Source organism: Drosophila biarmipes, chromosome 3L (assembly GCF_025231255.1).
Source record: "Drosophila biarmipes strain raj3 chromosome 3L, RU_DBia_V1.1, whole genome shotgun sequence".
Taxonomy (NCBI): Eukaryota; Metazoa; Arthropoda; class Insecta; order Diptera; family Drosophilidae; genus Drosophila; species Drosophila biarmipes.
This window is the reverse complement of record NC_066613.1, coordinates 24515513-24539800: the sequence shown is the minus strand read 5'-3', so window position 1 is coordinate 24539800 and position 24288 is coordinate 24515513. Positions and strand designations below refer to the sequence as shown.

Below are 24288 nucleotides of genomic sequence, written 5' to 3'. Positions count from 1 at the left end.
GTCGACTGATAATCCTGGTCAGAGGTTGGCGAACGAATTATAGAAAATTCTCGGCAAGTGGGATGTTTTGAAAAATATTTAAAAATAGCGCCACTGATTATAATATTGTTTGGCCAGCGATTTAAACAAAGCTGATAGGGATTTCTTGTTATAGGAAATATAAACATTATAAGAGTTCCATTGTAATATGTTGAAAATATTAGTATTATTTTTAGTATATTTTACTTTCCCATCTTATAAACCTTATTTTGTAAAGATAACCCGTATGATCTTTAAAGTTGACTAGCGCACTGAGAGTTCTCCAGTGCAAACATGCCCATATAAAAAGTCCACAAACAGCTTATCAGCGAACATTTGCGGAATCATTTATGGTTCTTGGTAATAGGCCCCATCGAACGTGTAACTAAAGAGTTGTTCTGCTCTCCGGCACACAGTTTGTTTGAAATACATTTAAATTCGCTCAATTCAATTAGTTAGGAGCAACGATTCCGGCAGCACAACAATGTGCGACACCATACGCGCTAAACGATTTTGAATTGAGTGCTGAACAAGCAGCGCCGGCAGAGGCTCGGCAGAGCAGTTCGTCGATCTGGATCCCCGAGATTCCGAATCAGAATCTTTTCCTGAAGCAGAGCGGCGACTGCTGCGTCGGGCCTCCAGTTTAAAAACCCTCGTCCATCAGTCGGCGGCGTTCATTTTACAATCAGCGGTCGAGCGGGCAGCAAACGCTCAGAAGAAACACCTCACATAGCACCCCATACGGTCCTATGAAACAACATTTGTGAAACGTAACGAGACTACAAAGGAAATTCCAGTGCAGATTTCTAAATTAGTTTTGATTCGCTGCCACAGTCTAGTTTGGCATATTTCATAAAAGTTCGCGAGAAAGTTGCATTTGCATAACCAGAAGAAGCGAGGCTCCGGCGATTATATAATTGCAGTGTATTTCGATTGGGCAGAAGCGCATCTCCAGCTCCACGGCGACTTCAACAATGACGGGTTACGAGGTGGCCAATGGCAATGGCACAGCCAAGACCAACGGAAGCAGCAATGGACACAGCAACGGCCACAAGGCGGCGGACTACACAGCCCAGGAGAATCCCACGTAAGTGCGGGGAGTTGGCAGTTAAGGACCTATAAAGGGGCTCTATTAAATGGGAGCGCCTCACGCCAGGGGCTCGTTAAGTACAATCTGCTTTAATTGAAACTTCCAATAGAGAGTGCTTGGCTTTCAATAATGCTTTATGGTCTCGCCTTAACCCCACTGCGCCAGCTGTCCCTCTGCACGCCTCTCTCCTTCCTTCGCCTGCTCTGACCCGCTTTTAGTAGGGGGCCAAATCGATATGGCCTTGGCCAGCCAGTAGGCCTTGCCAGTAGCTTCTCCCAACGACAGGCGTCGTTCAGTCACTTAGAAAACACACTCGGGCCTAGAGGAAAGCCAAGTTTCGATATAAAATTCGCTGCCTAGTGTGCCATTTGGGGCCCAAGAACTCTCGCCAATCCGCAGAATGTGCTCCCGCGACTGTTGCTCCGGACCGGGGGGCTCCAATCGAGGCAACACCTGTACGGACAAGAAGGGCGCCAAGGCGGGCAGTCTGAACGGCGAAAAGATCATACCCACTCCACAGAGCCTGCTGTAAGTTGATACACAGCCCCTGCCCCTTCTGTCAGTTCGTTTTACTCGTTCGGTACCCAAAAAACTATATTTCCTGACTTTCAAAATGTGCAACACCGACTGCTGCTCGAATCCCAGGGGCAAGGCCGGCACCAAAAGCGCCATCAACGATCCTTCCAGGCGGCTGCACACCATTGTCACCCCCGACAGTCAGCTGTAAGTTGCGTTCTCTGTTTACTGTCGCAAGCCAGCCCAAGTCGAAATTCAATTTATAGAGCTAGACCCTGTCCTTGATCTTTCCGCTATCAGGAACCGAGCTCAACTTAGATCTCTTGAATTTAAATTAAGGCATTCCAGTATTCCAGGCTTATCAATTTTCGTCATTCGACTCTCGCAAGTCATTAGAATGATCTTTAATCTGCATACGATTATATGGAGTGGTTCGGCCTGGCTGGGGTTCGTTCCCGTTTAGTAGACAGAAAATAATATACTAGGAAGTAAATAGCTCTGTTTTCGAACCTATATTTTAAAGATATTCATGTTTTTCCCTTTAAACTATACAGTATAAATTTGTTCAGTCACATTTAACGATCTTTATTCTATTTTTTGTTGTGTACCAAACTTTTTGCTGATTACAAGCCAAGATTGTAAGTGTTTATTGGCCCAGTTAGCTGGGGGGAATCGTCCACCGTTGATTGGCTGCGCCGAGCGGGTGTGTTCCCTGATCTTGACATAGGCCTTCGGCTCGTTATCTCCACCGCAGATACGGGTAATTGGCAATTGGTTCGATAAAGAACGCAACTAAAACGTGTTGCCGCTTTGATTAGTTTCGAAACTTGTTTTCTGATTCGATGGAAACAGCGCCGGAGTGCTGAATATTGATGAAGCGGCGAAAATGCCGCGTCGCGTGTTCAGATCGAATTTCCATAAATTACTGGCTACCGAATAATCAATTCGTTGAAGGGATTGGGATTATGGTAAATGCTCCCAATTAGTGTAAGTTATGCGTGATTATGGGCTCCCGTCTTAATGACGCACTTTATGTTTTCTCTATAGAGGCTTGTTATTGTCTTGTCCCGTGTAATATTGATAATACACGGCATCATCAACGTCGTCCGAGGCTTATCAACTATTACGAACTGATCCGAAAACAAGCACGTGGGGGGTCATGAGTTCAGTTGTGGTAACAAGTTCGAGCAGTTCAGCCTCGAACCACCTGGATTCTTTATGGCCACAATAGAACTTAATTGCCGGTTTCAACCAGCTCGTTAATAGCAAGCGAGATAAATGGCCGCGGCACTTTTGCCACATTCTTGAACCGTATGATACGAGGGGGTCCTTATCTCGGTGTTTTGTTGACATTTATTTCAGCTTCATATCTGTTTATCGTAAAACTTTTGGTAACCTACTTAGCAAAACACTTTTTTCCCCCAATTGCAGCGGAAATGGAAAAATCCAATGCGAGCTAACGCCCGAAGAGTTAAGGGCCTTGCGGGTCCTCAACGAAGACACGTTTGTAGACCAATTCAATCTTCATCGAGTTTACCAAATACCTAATTGTTTCCATAATCCATAATCTATGTGATTGGCAGTGAAAATAATCCAATGAGGATCTCAACGAAGGCTGATCAGTTCTTCGAAGACTTCCTTGTTCTAAAATTTGACTTCTGTCTCTGTGAATCTTTTTTATATTTTTGTTTTTAATGTGTCCTTTATTCCCATTTTAAACAGTGTTATATTCCATATATATTCATTAAATCTATCTCGAAGAAGAGTCGTCTCATACCGCAGAGGTTTCACTGCTCACACTTGTTTTTCGCCTTGTTATCCTATTGTTTTATTATCATTTAACTTATTTGTTCTGATAAAATTTTGATTGGTTTCTATATCTATTTATGTTCCCTATGGGAATTTCATCAATTGGTACCTGTGTCTTATTGTGTTCCCCTGGGAGCTCCATTTTTTCAGTACATCGTTTACCGTCTTGACAATCAGACTGTGATATCAGATATCAGTCCACTCGTTTATTATTTCCATTGTAGAACAATATTTTTGTCTAAAACATTATAAACGAGAGACATATCTAATTCCTGATCCGAATTCCTGTAGGTATCCCTATGAGGTCATCGAGGAGATCGCCGACTTCATTACCAAGGGCTCCGGCATGCGCCCCAAGATCGGGATCATTTGCGGCTCTGGGCTCGGCTCGCTGGCCGACATCATCCAGGACCCGAAGATCTTCGAGTACGAGAAGATCCCCAACTTCCCGGTGTCCACAGTGGAGGGCCATGCCGGACGACTGGTGGTCGGCACCCTCGAGGGCGCCACCGTGATGGCGATGCAGGGAAGGTTCCACTTCTACGAGGGCTACCCGCTGGCCAAGTGCTCGATGCCGGTGCGCGTGATGAAGCTGTGCGGGGTGGAGTACCTGTTCGCCACGAATGCGGCGGGCGGCATCAATCCGCGATTCGCGGTGGGCGACATCATGCTGATGCACGACCATGTCAACATGCTGGGCTTCGCCGGCAACTCCCCGCTCCAGGGACCCAATGACCCGCGCTTCGGACCCCGATTCCCCGCCTTGGTTAACTCGTACAACAAGGAGCTGATCAACAAGGCCATCGAGATCGGCAAGGCCATGGGCATCGAGTCGAACATCCATGTGGGCGTATACTCCTGCCTGGGCGGTCCCAACTACGAGACCATCGCCGAACTGAAGGCACTGCGCATGATGGGCGTGGATGCGGTGGGCATGTCCACCGTCCACGAGGTCATCACCGCCCGGCACTGCGACATGAAGGTGTTCGCCTTCAGCCTGATCACGAATAAGTGCGCCACCGAGTACAGCGATAAGAAGGATGAGGAGGCCAACCACGAGGAGGTAGGTTTCCCCTCTTATTCGTATCTTTATTGGAGTAAAAAACTCATTGGTGTACTCCTTCTCCAGGTCATGGCTGTGGCCAAGAACCGGCAGAAGGCCTGCTGCGAGCTGGTGGCCCGACTGGTCCGGGAAATCCACATGTCATCCGCTTAGGCAGCGACCGAGGAAATAGCGTTGGATTCTAAATTTAACATTAGTAAATTCACTAGACTCGCCTCTAAGACTCACATGACACGGATTGTCCCAAAAGTTACAGTATAAGCCTAGGGAGTAGTTTAACTAAATTATGTAAAATAAACTAGAAATATCTCACTCAACTCTTTGCTCTAAAATCGGGTTTGAATTTAATTTCAATGTTCGAAAAATCCTGCACTTTAGTAGCATACTTTTGGGCCGAAACAGCATTATATTTTACCAAAAAGTTAGCATACTTTTTGGGATGGAAAAGAAATGTTAACAATGATTAACCATCAGTGATGCTCAACATATGGCACAGAAAAGTCAAATATCTTAACAAAATTTTAAAAAACAGCAAAAGTAAACCTCCAATTACGGAGTGCCATACCTTGCTGAACTCGTAATGAAATTCCCGATCGATTGGCATTTAAATCTGGAAAACTTAATTTTTGGCCGATTTTCGCAAAAAATGATGATGTTACCCCTTATGAAAAACTGAAAATTTGTGAAAATTTTAATTTCTCCTAATCACCCGGAAAGTGGTGGGTATCGATTACTTAGCTTGTTAGCTTTCCGTAGAGGTGCGTCATTTTGATGTGGGACCAGTTTTGACCAAGTTACAGCGAAAAAACGAAACGAAAAACGGAGATTTTTGCTTAAAACCGAAAATACACTTTTGGGCCCAAAAAGATGTAGTTTTTTGGCCGAAACAACAAAAGTAAGGCTCAAAACATGGAATGCCATACCTTGCTGAACTCGTAATGAAATTCCCGATCGATTGGCATTTAAATCTGGAAAACTTAATTTTTGGCCGATTTTCGCAAAAAATGATGATGTTACCCCTTATGAAAAACTGAAAATTTGTGAAAATTTTAATTTCTCCTAATCACCCGGAAAGTGGTGGGTATCGATTACTTAGCTTGTTAGCTTTCCGTAGAGGTGCGTCATTTTGATGTGGGACCAGTTTTGACCAAGTTACAGCGAAAAAACGAAACGAAAAACGGAGATTTTTGCTTAAAACCGAAAATACACTTTTGGGCCCAAAAAGATGTAGTTTTTTGGCCGAAACAACAAAAGTAAGGCTCAAAACATGGAATGCCATACCTTGCTGAACTCGTAATGAAATTCCCGATCGATTGGCATTCAAATCTGGAAAACTTAATTTTTGGCCCTTTTTTACAAAAAATGATGATGTTACCCCTTATGAAAAACTGAAAATTTGTGAAAATTTTAATTTCTCCTAATCACCCGGAAAGTGGTGGGTATCCATTACTTAGCTTGTTAGCTCTCTATATCAGTGCGTCTTTTAGATGTGAGACCAGTTTTGGCCAAGTTACAGCGAAAAAACGCAACGAAAAACGGAGATTTTTGCTTAAAACCGAAAATACACTTTTGGGCCCAAAAAGATGTAGTTTTTTGGCCGAAACAACAAAAGTAAGGCTCAAAACATGGAATGCCATACCTTGCTGAACTCGTAATGAAATTCCCGATCGATTGGCATTCAAATCTGGAAAACTTAATTTTTGGCCCTTTTTTGCAAAAAATGATGATGTTACCCCTTATGAAAAACTGAAAATTTGTGAAAATTTTAATTTCTCCTAATCACCCGGCAAGTGATGGGTATCGATTACTTAGCTTGCTAGCTGTCCGTAGAGGTTCGTCTTTTTGACGTGAGTCCAGTTTTGGCCAAGTTACAGCGAAAAAACGCAACGAAAAACGCAGATTTTTGCTTAAAACCGAAAATACACTTTTGGGCCCAAAAAGATGTAGTTTTTTGGCCGAAACAACAAAAGTAAGGCTCAAAACATGGAATGCCATACCTTGCTGAACTCGTAATGAAATTCCAGATCGATTGGCATTCAAATCTGGAAAACTTAATTTTTGGCCCTTTTTTGCAAAAAATGATGATGTTACCCCTTATGAAAAACTGAATATCGCAAAAATAAATGGTTGTGGCAGCGAAATCCCACCCCCATTTGTATCCCAAAGTAAGTAATACAAAATCAAATACAATAAAATGTTATTTAATACAAATTAAATATACGCAATAGTTTTAAACATAATAAAAAACACAAATACATAGTTATAAAATTAGGAAAATAAAGCTAACAAAATGATTTCGAATTGAAAACAATGATAAATCGATAGGACTCGTTGTTTTTTTTTTTGGTGCTTGCAGAGATTGAACAAATGCAATTTTGTTAAATCGATGAAATATCAAATAAAATAGTGGTAAACAACTCAACTTAATATTATGTACAGGTAAAATCGAAGAACTTCAAACTCCGAAAAGCTATCGAATGAAGCGAGTTGAAATTTATTGCCTGGCATCGTGCACTTGTATAATAGTCGTTACATATTTAAAGGCTATGTAATATGTGTAAAATAGAGAGTACATGGGGATATGCGCACGTGTGTATATGCTATACTATATAGGCCTATAGAATACGATAGTTCAGATCTGTCTGTGTCCGCTGCAAAAGCATCGCCGCCTACAAAAAGTGCTTAGAAAAGTGATTGGTTTGTGTTTTGTGATTGTGTTCAAGTCTATAAGTTTGCATTGTGCCTCTCTCCTAGAACAGCCCACGCTCCTTCTTCAGCTTGGTCTGTTTCCAGATGGGCAGCTGCTCGAATTCCGCCCGGCTGCAGCCCAGTGCCGTCCGGAAGTCCTCTGCATTCAGGTAGACCTCCAGCCGCGTGGGCTCCACTCCCTCGGGCAGGGGACGTGCTTTAAGGACCTCCAGCGGATACTCGGTCTGTGTCATTTGTGCCAGCATTGTGCCGATGGTTACGGAAGCATCAGTTCGTCCATCCTGCAGGGAAATAAAAAATTATATAATAAGGATGTACTTTTTATGGGTTGCAGCCACGCACATCTTCGTTGATCTCCCTCACATCCGGACGCTCCGTCCAGTCGGGAAAGAGTGCCTTGAAGGCCAGTGGCTCCAGGCCTGCCCACACCACCTGACCCTTGATGCCATGGAAGGGCTCCTTGTCGTTCTCGCCGTGCTTGGCACGCCAATAGTCGACGGCTGTCTCGAGGGCAGCGCGTCGCTCTGAGATCCAGCGATTTACTCCAGCCCGGTTGTCGTTGGTGGGACTGCTACGCTCATCGGTGGTAACTATAAATAAGATAAACAAATATTTCTCATACCTATTCCATCTCGATCTTTAGAGTACTTACTCTTCACGTCCTCTAGGGGCCACCATCCCATCCAGAGCCACAGCTCGTCGCCATCGTCCAGCAAAAAGATCGTCGGCTGCCTGGCATTGTACAGCTGAGCCTGACTGAAGGGATACGGACTGTGCAGGTCCTGACAGCGCAGGGGGTCGCTCAGTTCCACGGCCTTGAAGACCCCTTGAGTGCTGGAGAAGTTGAAGATCCTTACTTGATAATCAAACGACTTGGTGGCCTTCAGCAGGCTGTCGTAGTCATCCCTTGGCTCCTTTAATCCCAAGGCCTTCTTGCACTCCTCGTCCTCGGAACCCTCCTCCATTTCCATTAGGCTGGCAGTTTCGCTGCTGAAGAGATCCTTGGGCACCACCTTGATCAGTTCCCGGGCAGCCTCCAAGGCCACAGTGCGAGTGTGAGGAGCACTCTTCGCTCCGTGCCAGACAATTACATCTCCTTGACTGCCATGGATCAACAGCATGGAGCTGCGGGAACGCAGCTGACTGGACTTGCAGTCGACTTCCTTGAGGAGGGTTTCCTCGCTGACGTTACCCTGCAGCTGGTAGAGTCTCCACTGGTTACGCCTCTCCAGACACTGCTCCTTGCGGCCACGATGCTGCCACATCTGTCGGAACAGGCGCACAAAGGCTGTGCACTCATCGCCCTGGGAAACTCGCATCTGGGCGCCCTTCTCCTTGTCCAACTCCACGGTGAGCAGGGCAGCTGCACCCTTCTCGTTGGCACTGGAGTCCTGGCCCTGCCAGGTGAAGTATACGCACCTGTCGCGACCCACCGTGCTCCTGTTCGATACCTTGCCACTGAGTTCGCGAACCGTTACCGAAATTTGGTAGATCCAGCGCACTATGTAGCTCTCCGCCGAGTAGAAGTGACCGTAGTCCTCGCGGTTATTGGCCGAATCGAAGTTAAACTCGTGGATCTGCCACTTGTCCGTGGACTTGGTGATCACATCAAAGTGCCGCATGGTATCGGTGTCATAGTAGAAATTGCCGCGACCCAGATTGGCCTGCTCCAGCACCAGATTCGGCTCCTGGTAGGGTTCTCCCTTGTGCAAGGCGGTTCCGTTCAGGGCGCGCACCACATGGACCCCATTCGACAGGTAGTCCTTTTCAAGATCCTCGCGCTCCAGCTCTGGCCAGTCGCTGAACTTCTCCTTGAACAGCACCGTCTCCATGTTCTGGGTGATCTTGCCGAGAACACACCACTCAGGCCGTTGCGCCGTCCTCTTGGCATACTTGGCGTTCTCACGGCGACCCACAATGGAAACGTAGTTCAGCGGGTTCAAATAGCATTCGGCATAGTCCGCCGAATCCTCAGCACCAAAGTGTTCCTGAGCCAATCTCATGGCAGCACGCTTGGCATCCGAAGGGGCGTTCTTGCCATTCCACACATACAGCTCGCTGCCAAAGTCGAAGACCAAGACCTTTCGGGTGTCCAACATGTCCACTTTAGGGATGCAGCCCCAGAACTTATCCATCGGAATGAGAGCCTCATCCTGGTACTCGTAAATCTTGTTGGTCTCAATCAGACTGCTCTCGAACACATCATCTTCGTCCGCATGACCGCACTCGGCTATCTCCGATGAGTCATCCTCCTTCTTGCCCAAAAGCTGCCAAAACTGACGCCACTGCCGCTCCTTCAAGTACTTGCCATCTGTGAGAATGACCTCCTGGGTGGCAGTGCATCCCAGATCCTTGTTCTCCACAATGGCAGCGCAAATCTTCTTGCTGCGCGAGATCTCAATGACGTTGGCAAAGGATCCAACGTAGCGGAATAGCTGTGATCCGGCGACCAGGATGAAGCAATCACCGCGATTCAGGGAGGTGTGCACGGGATCCACCAATCGGGTTTGCACATGGGTGCGTCCCTTGACATGGAGCAGCATCACCGGCTTGTGGGGCAGCCACATCTGCTGCAGGGGAATCGACGAGGAGCGCAGGGCCACCGACTTGAAGTCCTCAATGGAGGCCAGGCCGGCAATGGCCTCGGCAGCCAGATTGGCATTATGGCCATCTGTGGAAAAAATTAATTTTAGTTGGGTCTTTAATTTAACGCAGGGATGGTCTAACTCACATGACTCCAGCTTGAGGCGTCGCAGTTCCCGCTCAGCTATGCCAGTCCTCATTTCCGTGTACTCCGAACTAATGTCCTCACGAGCGGCCAAACTCTTGAGAGGATTGCGTGCGGCGCGTCGTCCCTTGGGACCCTGCACGTGGCGCTTGCTCACCAAACTGTGTTAAAGGGTAAATTTTGTTTAGAATTTTCAATTCATTGTATTTGGCTACTTATGTATGCTACTTACTACTATTTTATTGTGGTTTAGAATATTTCTTATTAAATGTTATAACTTTTAATACTACTAATGCTACTTTTATACTACTATTACTTTTAGTAGAAAAACATTTAAAAATTGAAAGTAGTCAGTAAATTTCCTAATAGTGAAGCTATTTTATTGCTTAACCTGAAGTTAACCGGCATTTTAAATAATCTTTTTTCTGGAAAATGAACTCACCGCTCTGTGGGCTTGATGTCATCGAAGGCGCTGATCTCCAGCTCCACGTTCTCCTCCTTCTTCGGCTTCGAGGCGAAGAAGTTCTCGAAGGTCTCCTGGTCGTCCAGGCGGGGCACCTGAATCCTGGCGCCCACATTGGTGGGAGCGGCGGCACTCTTATTGTTGGCCAGCTCCTTGTTCTGCTTGGCATTCTGCGGGGAGCTGCGATCGCCGTCCGATTCCGAGCTGCTGCTGTTGGAGCGACTCAAGTTGGGCACCTCCTCCTCGGGATTCACACTCAGGCTGCGGAGGGTAGGCTTGTTGGTGGTGCTGCTGGTTCTGTTCGCACTGGAGGTGACCATCATGGAGGGGCTCTTGGCCAGACCCAGCTGCGGCTGGTTGGCGCTGCGCACCTCCAGCATGGGGCACTTCTTGGCCGCATCATTGGCGGAGCGCTCGAACTGAAGCTCCACGGGGGACTGGGCCTTCTTTTGCAGTCGGCCGGCGACTGTGAACTTCTTGGCATCGGTTTGTTCTGCGCAATGAATAATACTAGTTACGAGAGCTCATGGATTACTGGGACACATTACTCACCGATGCGCTGCTTCCAGTTCTCCGAGTTGCACTTGAGTTTGCTCAAGCGATCCGAGACCTTGCCGCCCTCCAAGCTGGTGGGTATCAAGGGTGATGGGGGCAGTGGCTTGTCCGACAGCGAGTGGGCCAGAGATAGCGATTCCTGAAACACAAGAGTTAGACGAGATCGTGATTACGTTCACTTTCCAAAAACTTAAGACCGCCCACGCTCTAAGCCCCAAGTATGAGCGCGTTTATAAAGAAATTAACAATATTTTAATGGCCCCGAATATATGGTCAGCCATCTCACGGCCTTATCGGCCGGGTTGTTCCCAATTCAGATGAGTCACCTCACCGCAGCGCTTCTGTTTGTCAACAGTTTTGAGCTGAGGAAAGGAGGGGAAGGGAAAGAGCTTGCTTTTACCAGTTTTACTTTTTCCATGCCGGCGATTTAACAGCTTGTTTGTTTATTATTAGCGAATACTGATTTTCCAGCTGCTGCGACGCATTTCCCTGTGGCACACCTATAAATCCGAAGGTCTCTAAAGCCAGGTACGCTCCATTAGTGACCCGCGATGGATGAGCAAGTGAGCAGACGTAGGAACTCGCCTCGAGTGGGGTTCGCTCTGCTGCCAGCCCGCACAATGCCAATCCGGCGACTGCCAATCGCCGCCTGGCTAATTGCGCACCTTCGGCGAAGCTCTAGAGCTCTAGACCCGCCAGCTGGAGAGCCCATGCGGGAGACAGTGCGAGCCATGCGATTAGATAGGGCTGCACTGCGAAATAGCAGGCTAAATTAACCTGTCAAGGCGGAGGAACTAGAGCTCTTCTAGCCAAGTCGAAGAAATAGTTGGAGTTCAGTTAAAAGTAGGAGTCCCTGAATCCCAAATTTAAACCCTATACTCTCTTTAAACGTAAAAAATGTAAGCTAGTTATCCATTTTAAAGGATAATGAGAAAATAATAAAATTAACCTTAAAAACTTCAAATTACAATAAGCGGAATTCAAATAATAAAAGCAAATTAACCAAAAAATGCTGAAGAATTTTTACAAAAGAGATCTACTTAAAAAACTTTAGACAAAATGTAACATTTTAGATTTTAATGAACAACGGACGAGCAATTTTATTACTTAATAATTAAATGTGAATAAAAAAATATTCATAAATATATATCTATTAAAAGAATTTTAGGCATAACAGTTTAGGATCGTTAAAAAAATATGTTTAGTCTTTTTTGATAATTTACGAAAATATTAAATGAATCTTAAATGATATTTGAATGCCTTTCTTCCGTAGGCTATCTTTAAGATACAATAATTAAATCCAAAATAATATTTTAATGCAGTTGGAATATTTGCGTTGCTTTCTGTGTTTATCTCAATCTCTCCCTGTTTAACCCAGTAGATTTAAGTCAACAATCTTCTTATCCCATTATATATGCATTTTTTCTCAAGGTGTTTCTCTCTCAGTTTCGCGGAAAGATAAGAATAGCTACCGATATGGGAATAAGTGTTTATTTCGATTTGTTTACATTCCTGTAGTTTATAAACTGTCAGTGCAAGGCAAAACCTTAATTCATGTGTTTACATGGGCATCAGCATAAGTTATGGCGCGACTGGAATATCGATAAGGAGATACTATATTACGAACCCATCTTATCTGACCCAAACAGTGTCTTGGGGTGAAGTTCATAATCAGCTTATCTTGTTTGATGTCGTTAAAATTATGTTTGATGTGGTAATGCAATGTAAAGGAATTTTTGTTTATGTTTGATATGATTATGAAATGTTTAGGAATGTTCGCCCGACTTCGACCCCATTTCAGAAACCCTTTCTTAAATCATTCATAATATGGGTAATTCCCTACTGGCTTTGATTATGATAATTTAGAGCACCGCACTCGAGCACTAGTAGCCCACCTTGAGGACCCTGCAACTCTCTTCGTATTTCTCTTGAATTTCAGCGTGTGTCATAAAGTCACCTATCAATGAACACGAGCCTCTCGGCGTGAGTCATCCGAATCCCATAAATAAATTGATAAAACACACATCACACATCAAAACTGGGTAAAAGCAGGCGGCTAATGAACAAGGCAAACAAAGAGCGACAGCCAATTGATTAACCGATGATGTGAGGTAGAATTCTTCCGCTGGAGGAGAGCCGAAAAAGTGTCATAACCACATCAGCCCAGAGGTGTGACGCCACAGAATCCCAGCCAATAAATGGCAATTTACAATATTTTATTGGCTTTTGTTGGGCTGCCTGCCTGTGTTATTTGCCTTTTTGCGTCGCTCTATTGACATTTGCTTTTGGCCGGCACATATATTCGAATTTTGAAACTACAGAAAATGTTAAAATTAGCATATGAACATGTATTTTTCATTTTTGGGTGGAAATTTGGCAACCGGTGAGACTAAACCGAACCAAAGCGAATCGAATCCAATTAGGCCAGGTTAAGGCTGCCATTATTGGTTATTTCGCTGGGGTTCAAGATCAAGTGCGGAATGCGTGGGCATCTGGCTAATTTCGCAGCTCAATGGTGGATAAATAAAGTGGAAATTTTCCCCGGAACTGCTTTATCTGTGCTTCCATGGGTGCGGCCTCAAGAGAAGCGCCGAATGGGCTTGATAAGGTCGCCAGCTGCGGATTTATTATGCTTTCTTATTGTAGTTATTGCAGTGGCCACTTGTTGCAGCGAGCAAGGTTCAATGGTCCAGGGCACTCAGATCTCATCTTCCACTCCCCAGAGAGACCTTTCACCGTGGGCTATCTTCGAGATACAACATCCCCTGGATGTTATAAATCCGCTTCAGTGCCTTCAATCAATCAAAAGCCGCAGCAACGAAATTACCTCACATCACAATCATTTTGTGGTCAAAACCTTTCCCATCTCCCAATTTATAATTAATGATCCTCGCCTCAACATTTTGATTTGCCTCAATTTATTTGACAAATTGTGTGTTCGCTCCGCTGGCTGAGGACTTGCCAATCTGCCAGATAAATTAGCCAGCAGCTGTGTCGAGGTAAAAGTGCAAATAGTAGATACAATATACGTTTATTTAAAATTCGCTTTCGAAATGCTTCTAGCAGCTGTGCATTTTCTCTTTACTACGAATATTATTAGGTGCGAGCTGCATTTGATACAGTTTTTATTCATAACATATAGTACATTTAACGATAAGTAATACTACCATAGAAATTCATGTTTATGCATAAGTTAATACGTACAATCAGCGACATTAGTTTAGCAGTACTGTTCTCTTACATTGAGATTTAGTAATTCGCAATTACAGTTTTGGGTTTTCAGACAGTACAAAACGTTTATACAAGGGTTTATACTAAGTACAGGCTTCGATTGCCGAGTTGCTACTTTGATTTGCTTAAGTTTCATCGATTAAACAAACAAAGCGCGGGAGGGGAAGGCTTCTATAGGAAACTTGAGGCGTGGCAAGGCTCCAGAGAGGATTCCATCTGACCCTGCGGGAGGATGGATGGCACTATAGAATGGCGCTTCTACCCCCAGATGATGCTCATCTGGTTTCGTTGATGTAGGTGGTCTCCTCCACACAGGAGGCCTGCTCCTCGGCCAGCAGATCGGTGATGGAGTAGGCGGACAGGGGCCGGGAGAACCTCCGCTCCGAGAGTATGTCATCGATGCTGGTCACCGGCGAGAGACAGTGGCAATCGGGGCAGTCCGCCGGCTCCTCGGCACTCCGGGCGATCACCTGGAAGATGTCCTCCATGCTGGTCTGCAGGCACAGGGAGGGAGGCTTCCTCAGGCGCACCGGCGAGCTGGAGTGCTCCGGCTCCGGGGAACTGGACAGGGGCGAGGCTGTCGAGGGCGTGGCCGAGGTGCCACGGGTGCGTCTGGGAACGGGCACTGCCATGGGCTCCCAGTCGCTGTGCGCGGCGGAGGACTTCTTCGAGGGCTCCTCCTCCAGTTCCTGCCACAGATGCATCGTCTGCTCAATGTGCTGCAGCTGGGCAGAGAGCTGGCTGGCAATGCTGGTCTTGCGCGAGGCGCAGGGCGTGGACTCCCGGGACTCATCGCTGGCGCCGAACATCCTGATCTCGGGCAGGGTCACCGGTGCCACCCGGTTCACCTGGCGCGTGGTGCCCGTCTCGAACATCCTGGCAATCTTGGTCACATTGCTGCGCTTCACGGGCGCTGGACTCGGAGGGGGTAGCTCCGCCTTGGGCGCCACCTGCTGGCGCTTGGGATAGACCCGGGTCACCGGTTTCCTGGCCTTCTGCTTCGCCTTGGCGGCCGCCTGATCCTGGGCCAGGACATGGCAGCACAGCTCCGGGCCGTAGCAGCGATGGTACTTGTTCCTGTTCGCCTCGTAATCCGCATCCGCGAAGCGCTTCATCCGCACCAGCGACTTGGGCAGCAGGGTGACCACCACGTAGGTGACCAGCAGGTAGGGCAGCCACTCCGCATACTCCCAGGCGGCTTCCAGGTAATCCGTGTACTCCGTCATGCTCGCTCGTGGTTATCACAAATGGCAATTTGATTTTCGATTCGTTGGCGGGTATTGATTAACTTTTACCTCGCTTTTCCGCTGATATCGTTTTTGCAATGTCGATAAGGGCAAAGTTTTATTATGACATCACATCACTCTACAAAGGGGATTGGTTAAATAATGGAATACTTTATTTGTTTTTATGGCTGGCGTTCACTTTGCGGCAGAACGGAACACATTGCAAAATATTTACTGCGGGCTCTTATTTATTTAGCAATGTCTTCCGTGACTGCGGTGTTTTCTTTGTTCGTTTTCTTAGTTTCCGTTTTTATTATAAAGGTTTTTTTTAATTTATTAACTTTATTATATGATTTTTGTAAGAGTTTTACAATTTATTTTTAATTTTTTTCAGTTTATATGATATAATTATCATATTTATTTATATTATTTTATATTATTTTATTTAATAGTTTTTGAAGAACTGTCTTTATTAGCACTTTTATGTTTTTGGATAAGATCACTTTTTAAAATGTTTACTGAAGCTTGATTTGAGTTTCCAATGCTTTTTCTTTCTTATTCATAATTTAACTTATTTAAAAATTATTTAGAAAGTGATTTTTATAAGTTCGTAGTTCAGTTATTTAAACATTTTTGAATATACAGATTTAAGAACCAAAGCATTGCAGCTCAAAATTCAAGTTTCACATTTATTCATATTTTTTAAGGATTAGAATCCCCACCGCACCCACACACCTTCCTCGAAGTGGTGTCCTCTGCGCTTTGCACCTTGCGCTGCAGCCCGCATTAATATTTATATTTATTTTGCCAATATATCATTAGTGCGTATTTTTATCTCGGCGCGACATCCGATATTTGTTGCAGTTTGTTTTATTTTCCGTGAGCGGTTGCGGATTGGATTCTTGCGTTTCTTCGGCGCTTTTTGTATTCCGTTGCGCCTCGCGGTCGTTCTTTTCTCCTCGGCTCCTCGTTTTAAACTCGACGTAGATGCCGACGCGAAACTCGACGACAGTGCTCCCCAAAAACCCAACGAAGGCTGCGCGCGTCGCTTCGCCTCTCTCTCTTGTTGGAATCGCGGAGCCCTCTCCTTCGTTGGGTTTGCTGGCTCGCTCGCTCTTCTGGGCAGCCGCCTGCTGCACTTGCGCAGAATTCTGTTTGGCAATCGGCTGATGCTGCTGCGCTCTTGTTGTTGTTGCTCTGGTTGGGTCTCTTGGGTCAAGCACTTTGTTGTGTCTGATAAGAACGTGCGGGTGCGAGGGAGCCAGCAGATGGGCAACTTTCATTTCAAAGAAGTTCTTTCAGCGCAGTGCAAAATCATCTTAACCCTTGCAGGGTTTCTTATTGGATACCAATTTTAGAGTTCTAATAGATAAAAAGATAGTTGAATTGTATCTTTTTTGACTCAAGGTTTAAGGGTTTTACCTTAAAATTGAAAGAAATGCGTTGCTTACTATAATAAAACCACAATTTCCCGTGATCGTATTATTCAAATAGCATTAAATTAATAAATAATTTCATTATGAACAATAAATCTTCAATGATTCTCCCATGGTTTACTAATAATCGAGATAAAATCATTTCTCATTACGGATCATAATTTCATTGTTCAATGGAAACTGAATTTAATCGGGTCCAGTCCAGTAGTTTATTATATAGTACTCCAAGAGGCAAGCTTAAATTTTCCTTTTGCAAACTAGAGCTCATGCTCGCATTATATTATTTATCTCTGGCAAAAGTGAAGTAAATATTTGCAGGGGTTTCCACATTTCCACCGAGGTCTGCGTATCATCTGGGGTACTATTTGCCTGGTTTATCAGAGGCCCCGACATATGCAAACAGCTCACGTAGGTAAATAAACCAAATATAGAACAGCACGATCAACAGCAGCAGCAACAACAACAACTGAGGTGCCCCTTTGTGATTTATGGGATTTAATTGCTAATTGTTGATTTTGCGCCCCTTAGAAATTTGTGTCATCTTTCTGTAAAATTTTCCCATCTAATATAGACATGTGCAGCGCATGTAGATGTGAAAACAGATGCGCCTTTAAGATTTCAGAACACACTTTGTACTGAGCAAAGTGAAATGCTTATGTGTGAACCACTTGCGTGGGTTTTTGGTTCTGTTTCTACACGATTTGTAATGGCCAGCAGATTGCGGTCACTTCGAAGATTTCATTTCAAAGATTTTATTTTGACAGTCGCACTTTGAGAAAGTTTCTTTTTGCAGGTGGGTGGGTATAGCTTTTTATTTATTTTTATTATTATATGTGCACACACAAGTGGAATAGCCAGCCTTGAAACACTTTGGTATTTATATTTCGTTTTTCATAATTTCATATTTCACTTTTTCTGTTCAGTCAGCCGGGCGAATGGCAGGTAGGTAAACTAAAATAATAAATAAAAACACCGCCGTTCGCTTCCTGCTGCATTCGACAGTCCAAGTTTATGCAACTCAGGAAACCACTTCGCATTACTTTTTATGCAACTCGCAACGGGCCTCTAGCCTTATTTTTAGTTTGCCGCTTATCAATTTTAATGTCAATTGAAACCGGCAGCGGGTAATAATGCATACTAATAAAAAAATGAAAAAAAGAGTAACAAAGTCAGGCGAATCGGATGGAGAGCTTTGAAAATCAAAGTCGAACTGCCGCTGCGAAGTGCGAACCGCTCGCCTCCAAGTCGCGATTCATACTGCATCGTAAATTTACAAGCTGACGAAGTCGGGGACTGCGGATCGTATCGGATTCCTCCAAAAGCCGGGTCTTTCGAACGACGGAGAGGAAGCTCCGATGACGAAGACAGAGCTGCAAAGACGTCAGCTAAGGAGGCCCTTTAAATTAAACTAAGCGTAATAATCAAGATCATTGTGGGCATACCAGAAAACGGGAGGAACTTAGGCGATTATGAAAAAAATTGCCATTCAAGTTTTAACAAATCAAGATAGTAATCCTTTTGTAACTTGACCTTAAGACACTTTCTTAACAGTAAATTAAAAAGTCTTTTCAACCCAAATCCAAAACTGATCATCTTCAAACCCAAAAATCGTATGTACTCTTTCGTGCCTGGAATGTGAGCACATAAAAAGGGACAGCGGAATTTTTGGGCTGGGTCCACATCTGCCCATTCTGATGAATCACCAGCAGACTCTTCTCTGGCAGCCAAGAAGGCCTAACGCGAAATCTTGCATTCAGTTGGACTAAAAATAAACCAATGCAAGTTCAACAGCATGAAAGACAATGAGGTAATTGTCTAAAAATTCAATTCAATAGCAAGAAACTAAGAAAAAGGTAGAGGAACCAGAACAAGAGCAATGAAACCAGGCGACAAGCCACCTTATCTCGAAAAGTAATGAATCACACACAGAAGCAATAAAAGTAATCAGCAATAAGCAGGCATTCCTGCAGCTTGTAGATACATCGGCCAGATACAGATACAGATATAAATACAGATACAAACGGAGGAAACAGAGGGCAGCAGTTGATTTTAGAAGTTTATGAACAGCCCGGGCTACTGCTGTTTTTCTGCCTTTTTATTTTCATTTTCTGCTCTTGTTGTCACTGCTGAGAGGGCATGGACTAATGAACAAGCACAGCAGCAACATCGACAGCACGGCAGCAACATCCAAGCCACGCCAGCAACATCCATGCCACAGCGAACCAGCAGCAACAATGATAATGAAGTAGACAGAGGAGAGCCACAAAAACTGCAAGTATATCAAATTTACAAAACAATTTACAACAGCATGAGGCGAGGCCTGCAGCTGGAAGATGAGCACGTTCAAGATCTAGACAGAGATCAAATGCTTTGGACCCGAGACAAACGAACATAGCCCCTAAAAGCAACAACTTCTGCCAGTTAGAAGCAGTCCGAAAGCAACCTTCGCCAGCCTCCTTTTTCCATCTTTATTTACTCTTTTTGTAATTGTTGCTCCATTAAGGAAAAATCTGACAGAAGAACTATCATAAAAATATATACAATTAGTATAAGGAGAGATAATAATTCAAAAATCGATTTAAGATTATATGAGTTCTTAAAGCAAAGAATTATATTTTAAGAAAGATTTATATTTTCTAAACATTTCTAGAAGATAGTTTTAAGTTTAGAACTCTTTTTAAGTATTATTTTAAGGCACTGAAAATCCTTGAAATGTATTAGTATTTAAGATTAATGTTTTTTCCCAGTGTCTTGCTGCATTTTGTGTTGCTTTTTCAGATGTTGGCTCTTGCCACAGCCCACAAGGCAAGTTTAGAAAATTATGGCAAAATGGAAGTTGGCAGCCGCCTCGAAACTGTGAAGGCAGGGGCAGGAGAAAACCCTAGTCTGTCTATATATTTTCAGCTGCCCTGTTGGAACTGAAACTCCTGGATACTGGATACTGGATTCTGGATTCTGGATGCTGTGCCCTTCATTATTATGCGCATTTTCATTTGCTGCGCTCGTTGGCTTTCTGCGATCGTGGCCTGATAAATTGTGCTAAATTGCGGCAGATTTCTTTCTGCTTTGACACACGCTCTGGGACTGCGTCAAAGAGTTGGGCAGGCTAATTGCGCATACGCCACCTGGGATGTCTGCCAAACAGCGCATGAATACGAGTCTCTCGCGTCCATCAGAGCAGAGAAAACAGAAATTCATCTTAATTATTTATAAATTGTACTATAATGGTCGTCAAGTGTCGTGTGGCGGAAAATGGGGGTAGAACTTGGGTGGTGGATAGTAGGGGAAGCGGGCACTCCCTCCCAGATGATGTATCTTGTCTTAAAATTTTCTCTGCTCGTTGACCTTGTCCCAGTGTTTTATCATCTCGTACACAGTAAAATTTCATTCCTAATAGTATATGATGTTCTTTAAGATACTTTTTGCACGCAATAAGATCTCATTTTGATCAAAACAAAACAAAATATTTTAAAATTACAAAGATTTTAAAAATTAGAGTGCTAGAATGTTGCAACTATTTTTTCCAGTGCACCGAACATCCAAGAAAATAGGAACCAAAACCGAAACAGTAACAGCTGTAGCAACAGTAACAATAACAAACGCGACAGCACTTGAAAACTCATTTGGCCTGAGAGTGGGGAATATAATATGCATTTTGTTTGGTGTGTGGGTCAGAAGATCGCTCCGACACGATTTCCTCACAATTTCTCTCGCCCAACAGACGAGTAGGTTCCCCATATAAGCCCATATAAGGAGGCGGAGTCCCAGTAATTAAGTGTGATTACTTGGGGGATTACTTTTGAGGGACAGGCGCGAAGAGGGCGGGCGAAGACTACCCGCATAATTATGGACCACAAGTAACCGTTTAATAGAGAGAGTTCACTAAACTTCATGTCTCGCCAAAAGCAAGCGGCAATTTTGAATGGATCGGCTAATTGACAGTCCGAACGGAATCGCATTTTAAGGCCCGTCTAATGCGAGCCGCAAAGTGCCCATGCCCATAAATAATAGGCCAAAGGCAGGCGAAACTCTTGAATGGGTTAGTGAAAACAAAAACTTGCCAAACTTGCACTTCCCCAAATAAAAAACTTGTGAAAAAGTTCGTTTTCATTTGCGCATTTCAAACTTGGCGCATCTGCTGCCGGAAAGTATGCAGCATTTTTTGCAAAGACCATCGTTTGGCGCACTCACTAGGTGGCGCTGTACCTGAAAGTATGCATTTGCTGCGTAAATTTCATGTAGTATACGAGTCGTATACGTAATGCATATTTGACAAGTAAATTAAGAAACTGGAAAATAATTAAAGTGCCAATGGGTTTTGGTGATTATTTGGAAATAAATAAGAAAGGATACCATATATATACTCAGAACAATTTGTCAAGTAAATAAAGAACAAATAAATTAGATTTTCTGAAGAGATACAACTAGACATTAGAGAAAAAATGCGAGCCAATATTTAGGCAGGTAAAACCAAATAATTAAATCTTCCTTTTATGTAAACATCACTACCTATCACTTTGTTACTTGAACTAAAATTATTGATTAACCATACGCTTTCATTTACTTTGTAAAAGACTTATAAAATGTATGGGTGGGTAGTGCTCGAGTCGAGTATTCCTTGTAGGATTTTATCAACCAATAAACCGATATGAACCGATTTACACGAATGCGGTCTTAGTAGGCCAAGAACGGCCTTCCTTTACATTATGAGCCATTCGGATTATTCACAATAAAAATACACGCTAGTCCAAACAGCACACACCTTATCGCGGAACTCACTCCAATTACGTCACGTCACTCCCCCCGAGTGGGATGTAAGTCACACACATCAGATACAGATAGCACCCGCATCCCTCCGCGATCGGTATCACTTGCGCTTTTCGCATTATTATGTCATTGCCGTCAGGTTTAACGCTCAGTTGGCAGTGCACGAGCAACGGGCACATTGCAGAAATTGCAGAGAAAAGTGCAACAACGTTAATAAACAAAACGATTAGCAATAAGGAAACCATTTTCACGCAATTGCGATCGAGAGCGAGTTCGAGATTGAGATCGGATTCGTTGCGGTCCACGGCAGACCGCCGGCATGCGTTGCAGCTTAACCTATCTACCAGATACCACACATATACCATAGATACCCCACCCCGTACTCCGGACAAGAGGCAAGATACAAGTGCTGGGTACTCACGTTTACGAAGTTTTCGCGGTGCACATCGTCGACTTCGTCGCGCTTCGAGATGCGCTTCTTCCAGTCGTCCTCGCCACTCTTGTGCAGCGCCGCCAGACGCTCCGCGATGGAGCCGGTCTTCGCGATCACCATGGACCGCTGATCGGGGCCCATGACCTGCATAAATGGATAATGGACAGTGATTGGTTGGGATCAGCTCACACGTGGATCGGCCTAATTGACACTGGGTCAGATAAAGTTAAGGGGGTTCTGCATTGCAATTGCTCAAGAGAACTGATTCGATTTGGAACATGAATATTATACAAAGGACCTCTTTTTAAAGTAATTTTAATTATTAGAAAATTAAACACATTCACCTTTCTATTCATTCTGTCTATCAAACATTTTTACCTTAATAAGCATAGCAAACGATTTATCAGATATCCAGAATATAATTTTTAATAATATGATTTCTTTAATTAAAATATTATCAATATTTGATTGTTTAAAAAAATAAGGTACTTGTAAGCTCAGATCTTAAGATTTTATATTTTTCGTTTCAGTATTTCACACTTTTTTCTAATTTTCAATTAGTTTATTAGTGAAATAAACATATTTTTCAAGTTATACTTGGATATCCTATTAAACCTAACCCACATACAACACAACTATTTTTTATTCGAAGAGAATGGTAAGACATTTTAAGATTGGACGTAATTGAGGCTTTGTATCTTAGAGTTAATGCTGACAGTTTTTTATATTAAGATGCATAGCCCACTCACCTCGGTTGACGATCGTTGGACGCCTTGAAGAAACTGTGGCAAAGCGGTCGGATGGGCTGAGTCTCCCGAAGCCTCTTCCTGCTCCTGACTGGGGTCCTTGTGCTTATCTGGCGATTCCTTGGCGGAGGATGGGCTGCTGCTGCTGGTCTCCTCCTCCTTGGCTACATGACGCAACTTCACGAAGCCGCCGCCGAGGGGAAGGGGTGGTAGCTGGGGGCCAAGGCCGACGGGTGCTGCGATGCCCGAGTGACTCTTGCTTTTCGCAACGAGATTACTGCAACAGGGGAAGCAGAAACAAACGAAAGCGCCCGTTAAAAGTGTGCATAAAGTGTGGCAATTAAGGTGCGTATCCATGAGATACGCGATAAAGAGCTTCGAGTGCAGATACGACTGCATTCGGTATTTACTGAAAACGTGCGTTTTCCTCAATGGACTCCAGCAATCCGTTCCCATTTTCCCCCATCTTAATGGCAAACTCGTGACATGGCATTTTCCTGGCCACTAATGAGCGAGCCGAGCTGCCTTATTCGTACGTCCCCCTTCGAATAGAATGCACAGGAAGCGATCGACAGTCGGCCTTTTATTTCTGTTGAGCGCTTTTTTTGCTCTCCTCTGCAGGCAGACCGAAAGCACAGCCAACTTTCTCCTTTAATAGGGGTACATCCATGGCCATTTATTAGGCGCTGGGCAGCGATTTTCCTTATAGATGGCAATGGAATTTTCTTCTGCAAATGGTCGCCGGATTGGTTATTGTTATGGCTGGGCCTCATTTTTATTGGCCGTCAGATGGCTGACGTTAACAAACCGCGGGCGGTTAATGAGACAAGTTGATTGCTCGGCTCGGGGGATTATCCTCCAAACTATAGAGTTTCCAAGTACCAACCGACATGGCAAAGCATGTTGGAGGGTAAATATAGTTGGGGAAAATATTACTGCATTTATCATACATTCTTGGATTGTTATATACTCAACTCCCTTGAATAATGACTGGCTATTAAGTCAGGCTGAAATAATTTATTGGAATACCTAAGAGTATATTTATTCTTGGTTTCAACAATTCATTGCAACATGATTTATCTATGTCTTAAATTGTTTAACAAATGAAAATAATTTCTAATATTTTTTTAAATTCTACCCTAAACACATTACCATTTTCATACATTTTGTTTCAGTATTGTTGAAAAAAAAAGGTTTCGATGGATACTCTAGTCAACTCCAAGTGTCTATACATGCCATGATCAACCGCAGCTTAATGAAAATGGCACAGAGTTCAACTCAAATCTTCTGATCTATTGCATAACGTTATTTCCCCGCACATTCCATTCAGCACTTCCATTGATCAAAAGCGGTCTTTGTCTCAGCAGAACAAGATTCTATCTGTATCTGTATGTTGTAAATTCGCTGTCGTTTTTTTTGTATCTTTTGAGAGGCACCGTTAAGAACGACTCGGAGATTTTTCATAACTTCTGGCCAGACACTTATTAGTCACCGGACA

General features: G+C 44.0%; 3 protein-coding genes across 18 annotated transcripts in view; 1 reads left to right on the top strand and 2 right to left on the bottom strand.

Moving 5' to 3' along the window:
* The first annotated feature begins 685 nt into the window (after positions 1 to 685).
* LOC108035398 (purine nucleoside phosphorylase) lies at positions 686 to 4813 on the top strand. Of its 6 annotated transcripts, XM_017111017.3 has the most exons (5): positions 686 to 1105; positions 1508 to 1636; positions 3056 to 3127; positions 3725 to 4496; positions 4563 to 4813. In XM_017111017.3, the coding sequence occupies exons 1-5, from the start codon at positions 993 to 995 to the stop codon at positions 4647 to 4649; spliced, it is 1173 nt and encodes a 390-aa protein (XP_016966506.1). In that variant the 5' UTR covers positions 686 to 992; the 3' UTR covers positions 4650 to 4813. The 6 variants fall into 6 exon arrangements, with proteins under 6 accessions (XP_016966506.1, XP_016966507.1, XP_016966502.1 ...); XM_017111018.3 differs by lacking the exon at positions 3056 to 3127; XM_017111013.3 differs by lacking the exon at positions 1508 to 1636 and having other exon boundaries at positions 687 to 1105.
* A 1868-nt stretch (positions 4814 to 6681) lies between these two features.
* Positions 6682 to 24288, bottom strand: part of LOC108034501 (supervillin) — a 122961-nt gene continuing 105354 nt past the window's right edge. For 9 of the 10 annotated variants that reach the window (XM_044095258.2, XM_044095257.2, XM_044095260.2 and 6 more), the window contains 8 exons: positions 22794 to 23067; positions 22033 to 22188; positions 10949 to 11090; positions 10376 to 10889; positions 9937 to 10094; positions 7858 to 9876; positions 7548 to 7795; positions 6682 to 7486 (listed from right to left, as the gene is read on the bottom strand). In XM_044095258.2, coding sequence (XP_043951193.1) covers positions 7247 to 7486; positions 7548 to 7795; positions 7858 to 9876; positions 9937 to 10094; positions 10376 to 10889; positions 10949 to 11090; positions 22033 to 22188; positions 22794 to 23067 — 3751 coding nt within the window. In that variant the 3' untranslated portion in view covers positions 6682 to 7246. Of the gene's footprint in view, positions 7487 to 7547; positions 7796 to 7857; positions 9877 to 9936; positions 10095 to 10375; positions 10890 to 10948; positions 11091 to 11351; positions 11569 to 22032; positions 22189 to 22793; positions 23068 to 24288 lie in introns of those variants that run through there. The other variant, XM_017109419.3, reaches the window with a different exon arrangement.
* LOC108034505 (uncharacterized) lies at positions 13849 to 18099 on the bottom strand. 2 transcript variants are annotated; one of them, XM_017109424.3, is made up of 2 exons: positions 17885 to 18099; positions 13849 to 15547 (listed from the first exon to the last, which is right to left on the bottom strand). In XM_017109424.3, the coding sequence occupies exon 2, from the start codon at positions 15406 to 15408 to the stop codon at positions 14458 to 14460; it is 951 nt and encodes a 316-aa protein (XP_016964913.1). In that variant the 5' UTR covers positions 15409 to 15547; positions 17885 to 18099; the 3' UTR covers positions 13849 to 14457. The 2 variants fall into 2 exon arrangements, with proteins under 2 accessions (XP_016964913.1, XP_016964911.1); XM_017109422.3 differs by lacking the exon at positions 17885 to 18099 and adding an exon at positions 16144 to 16788.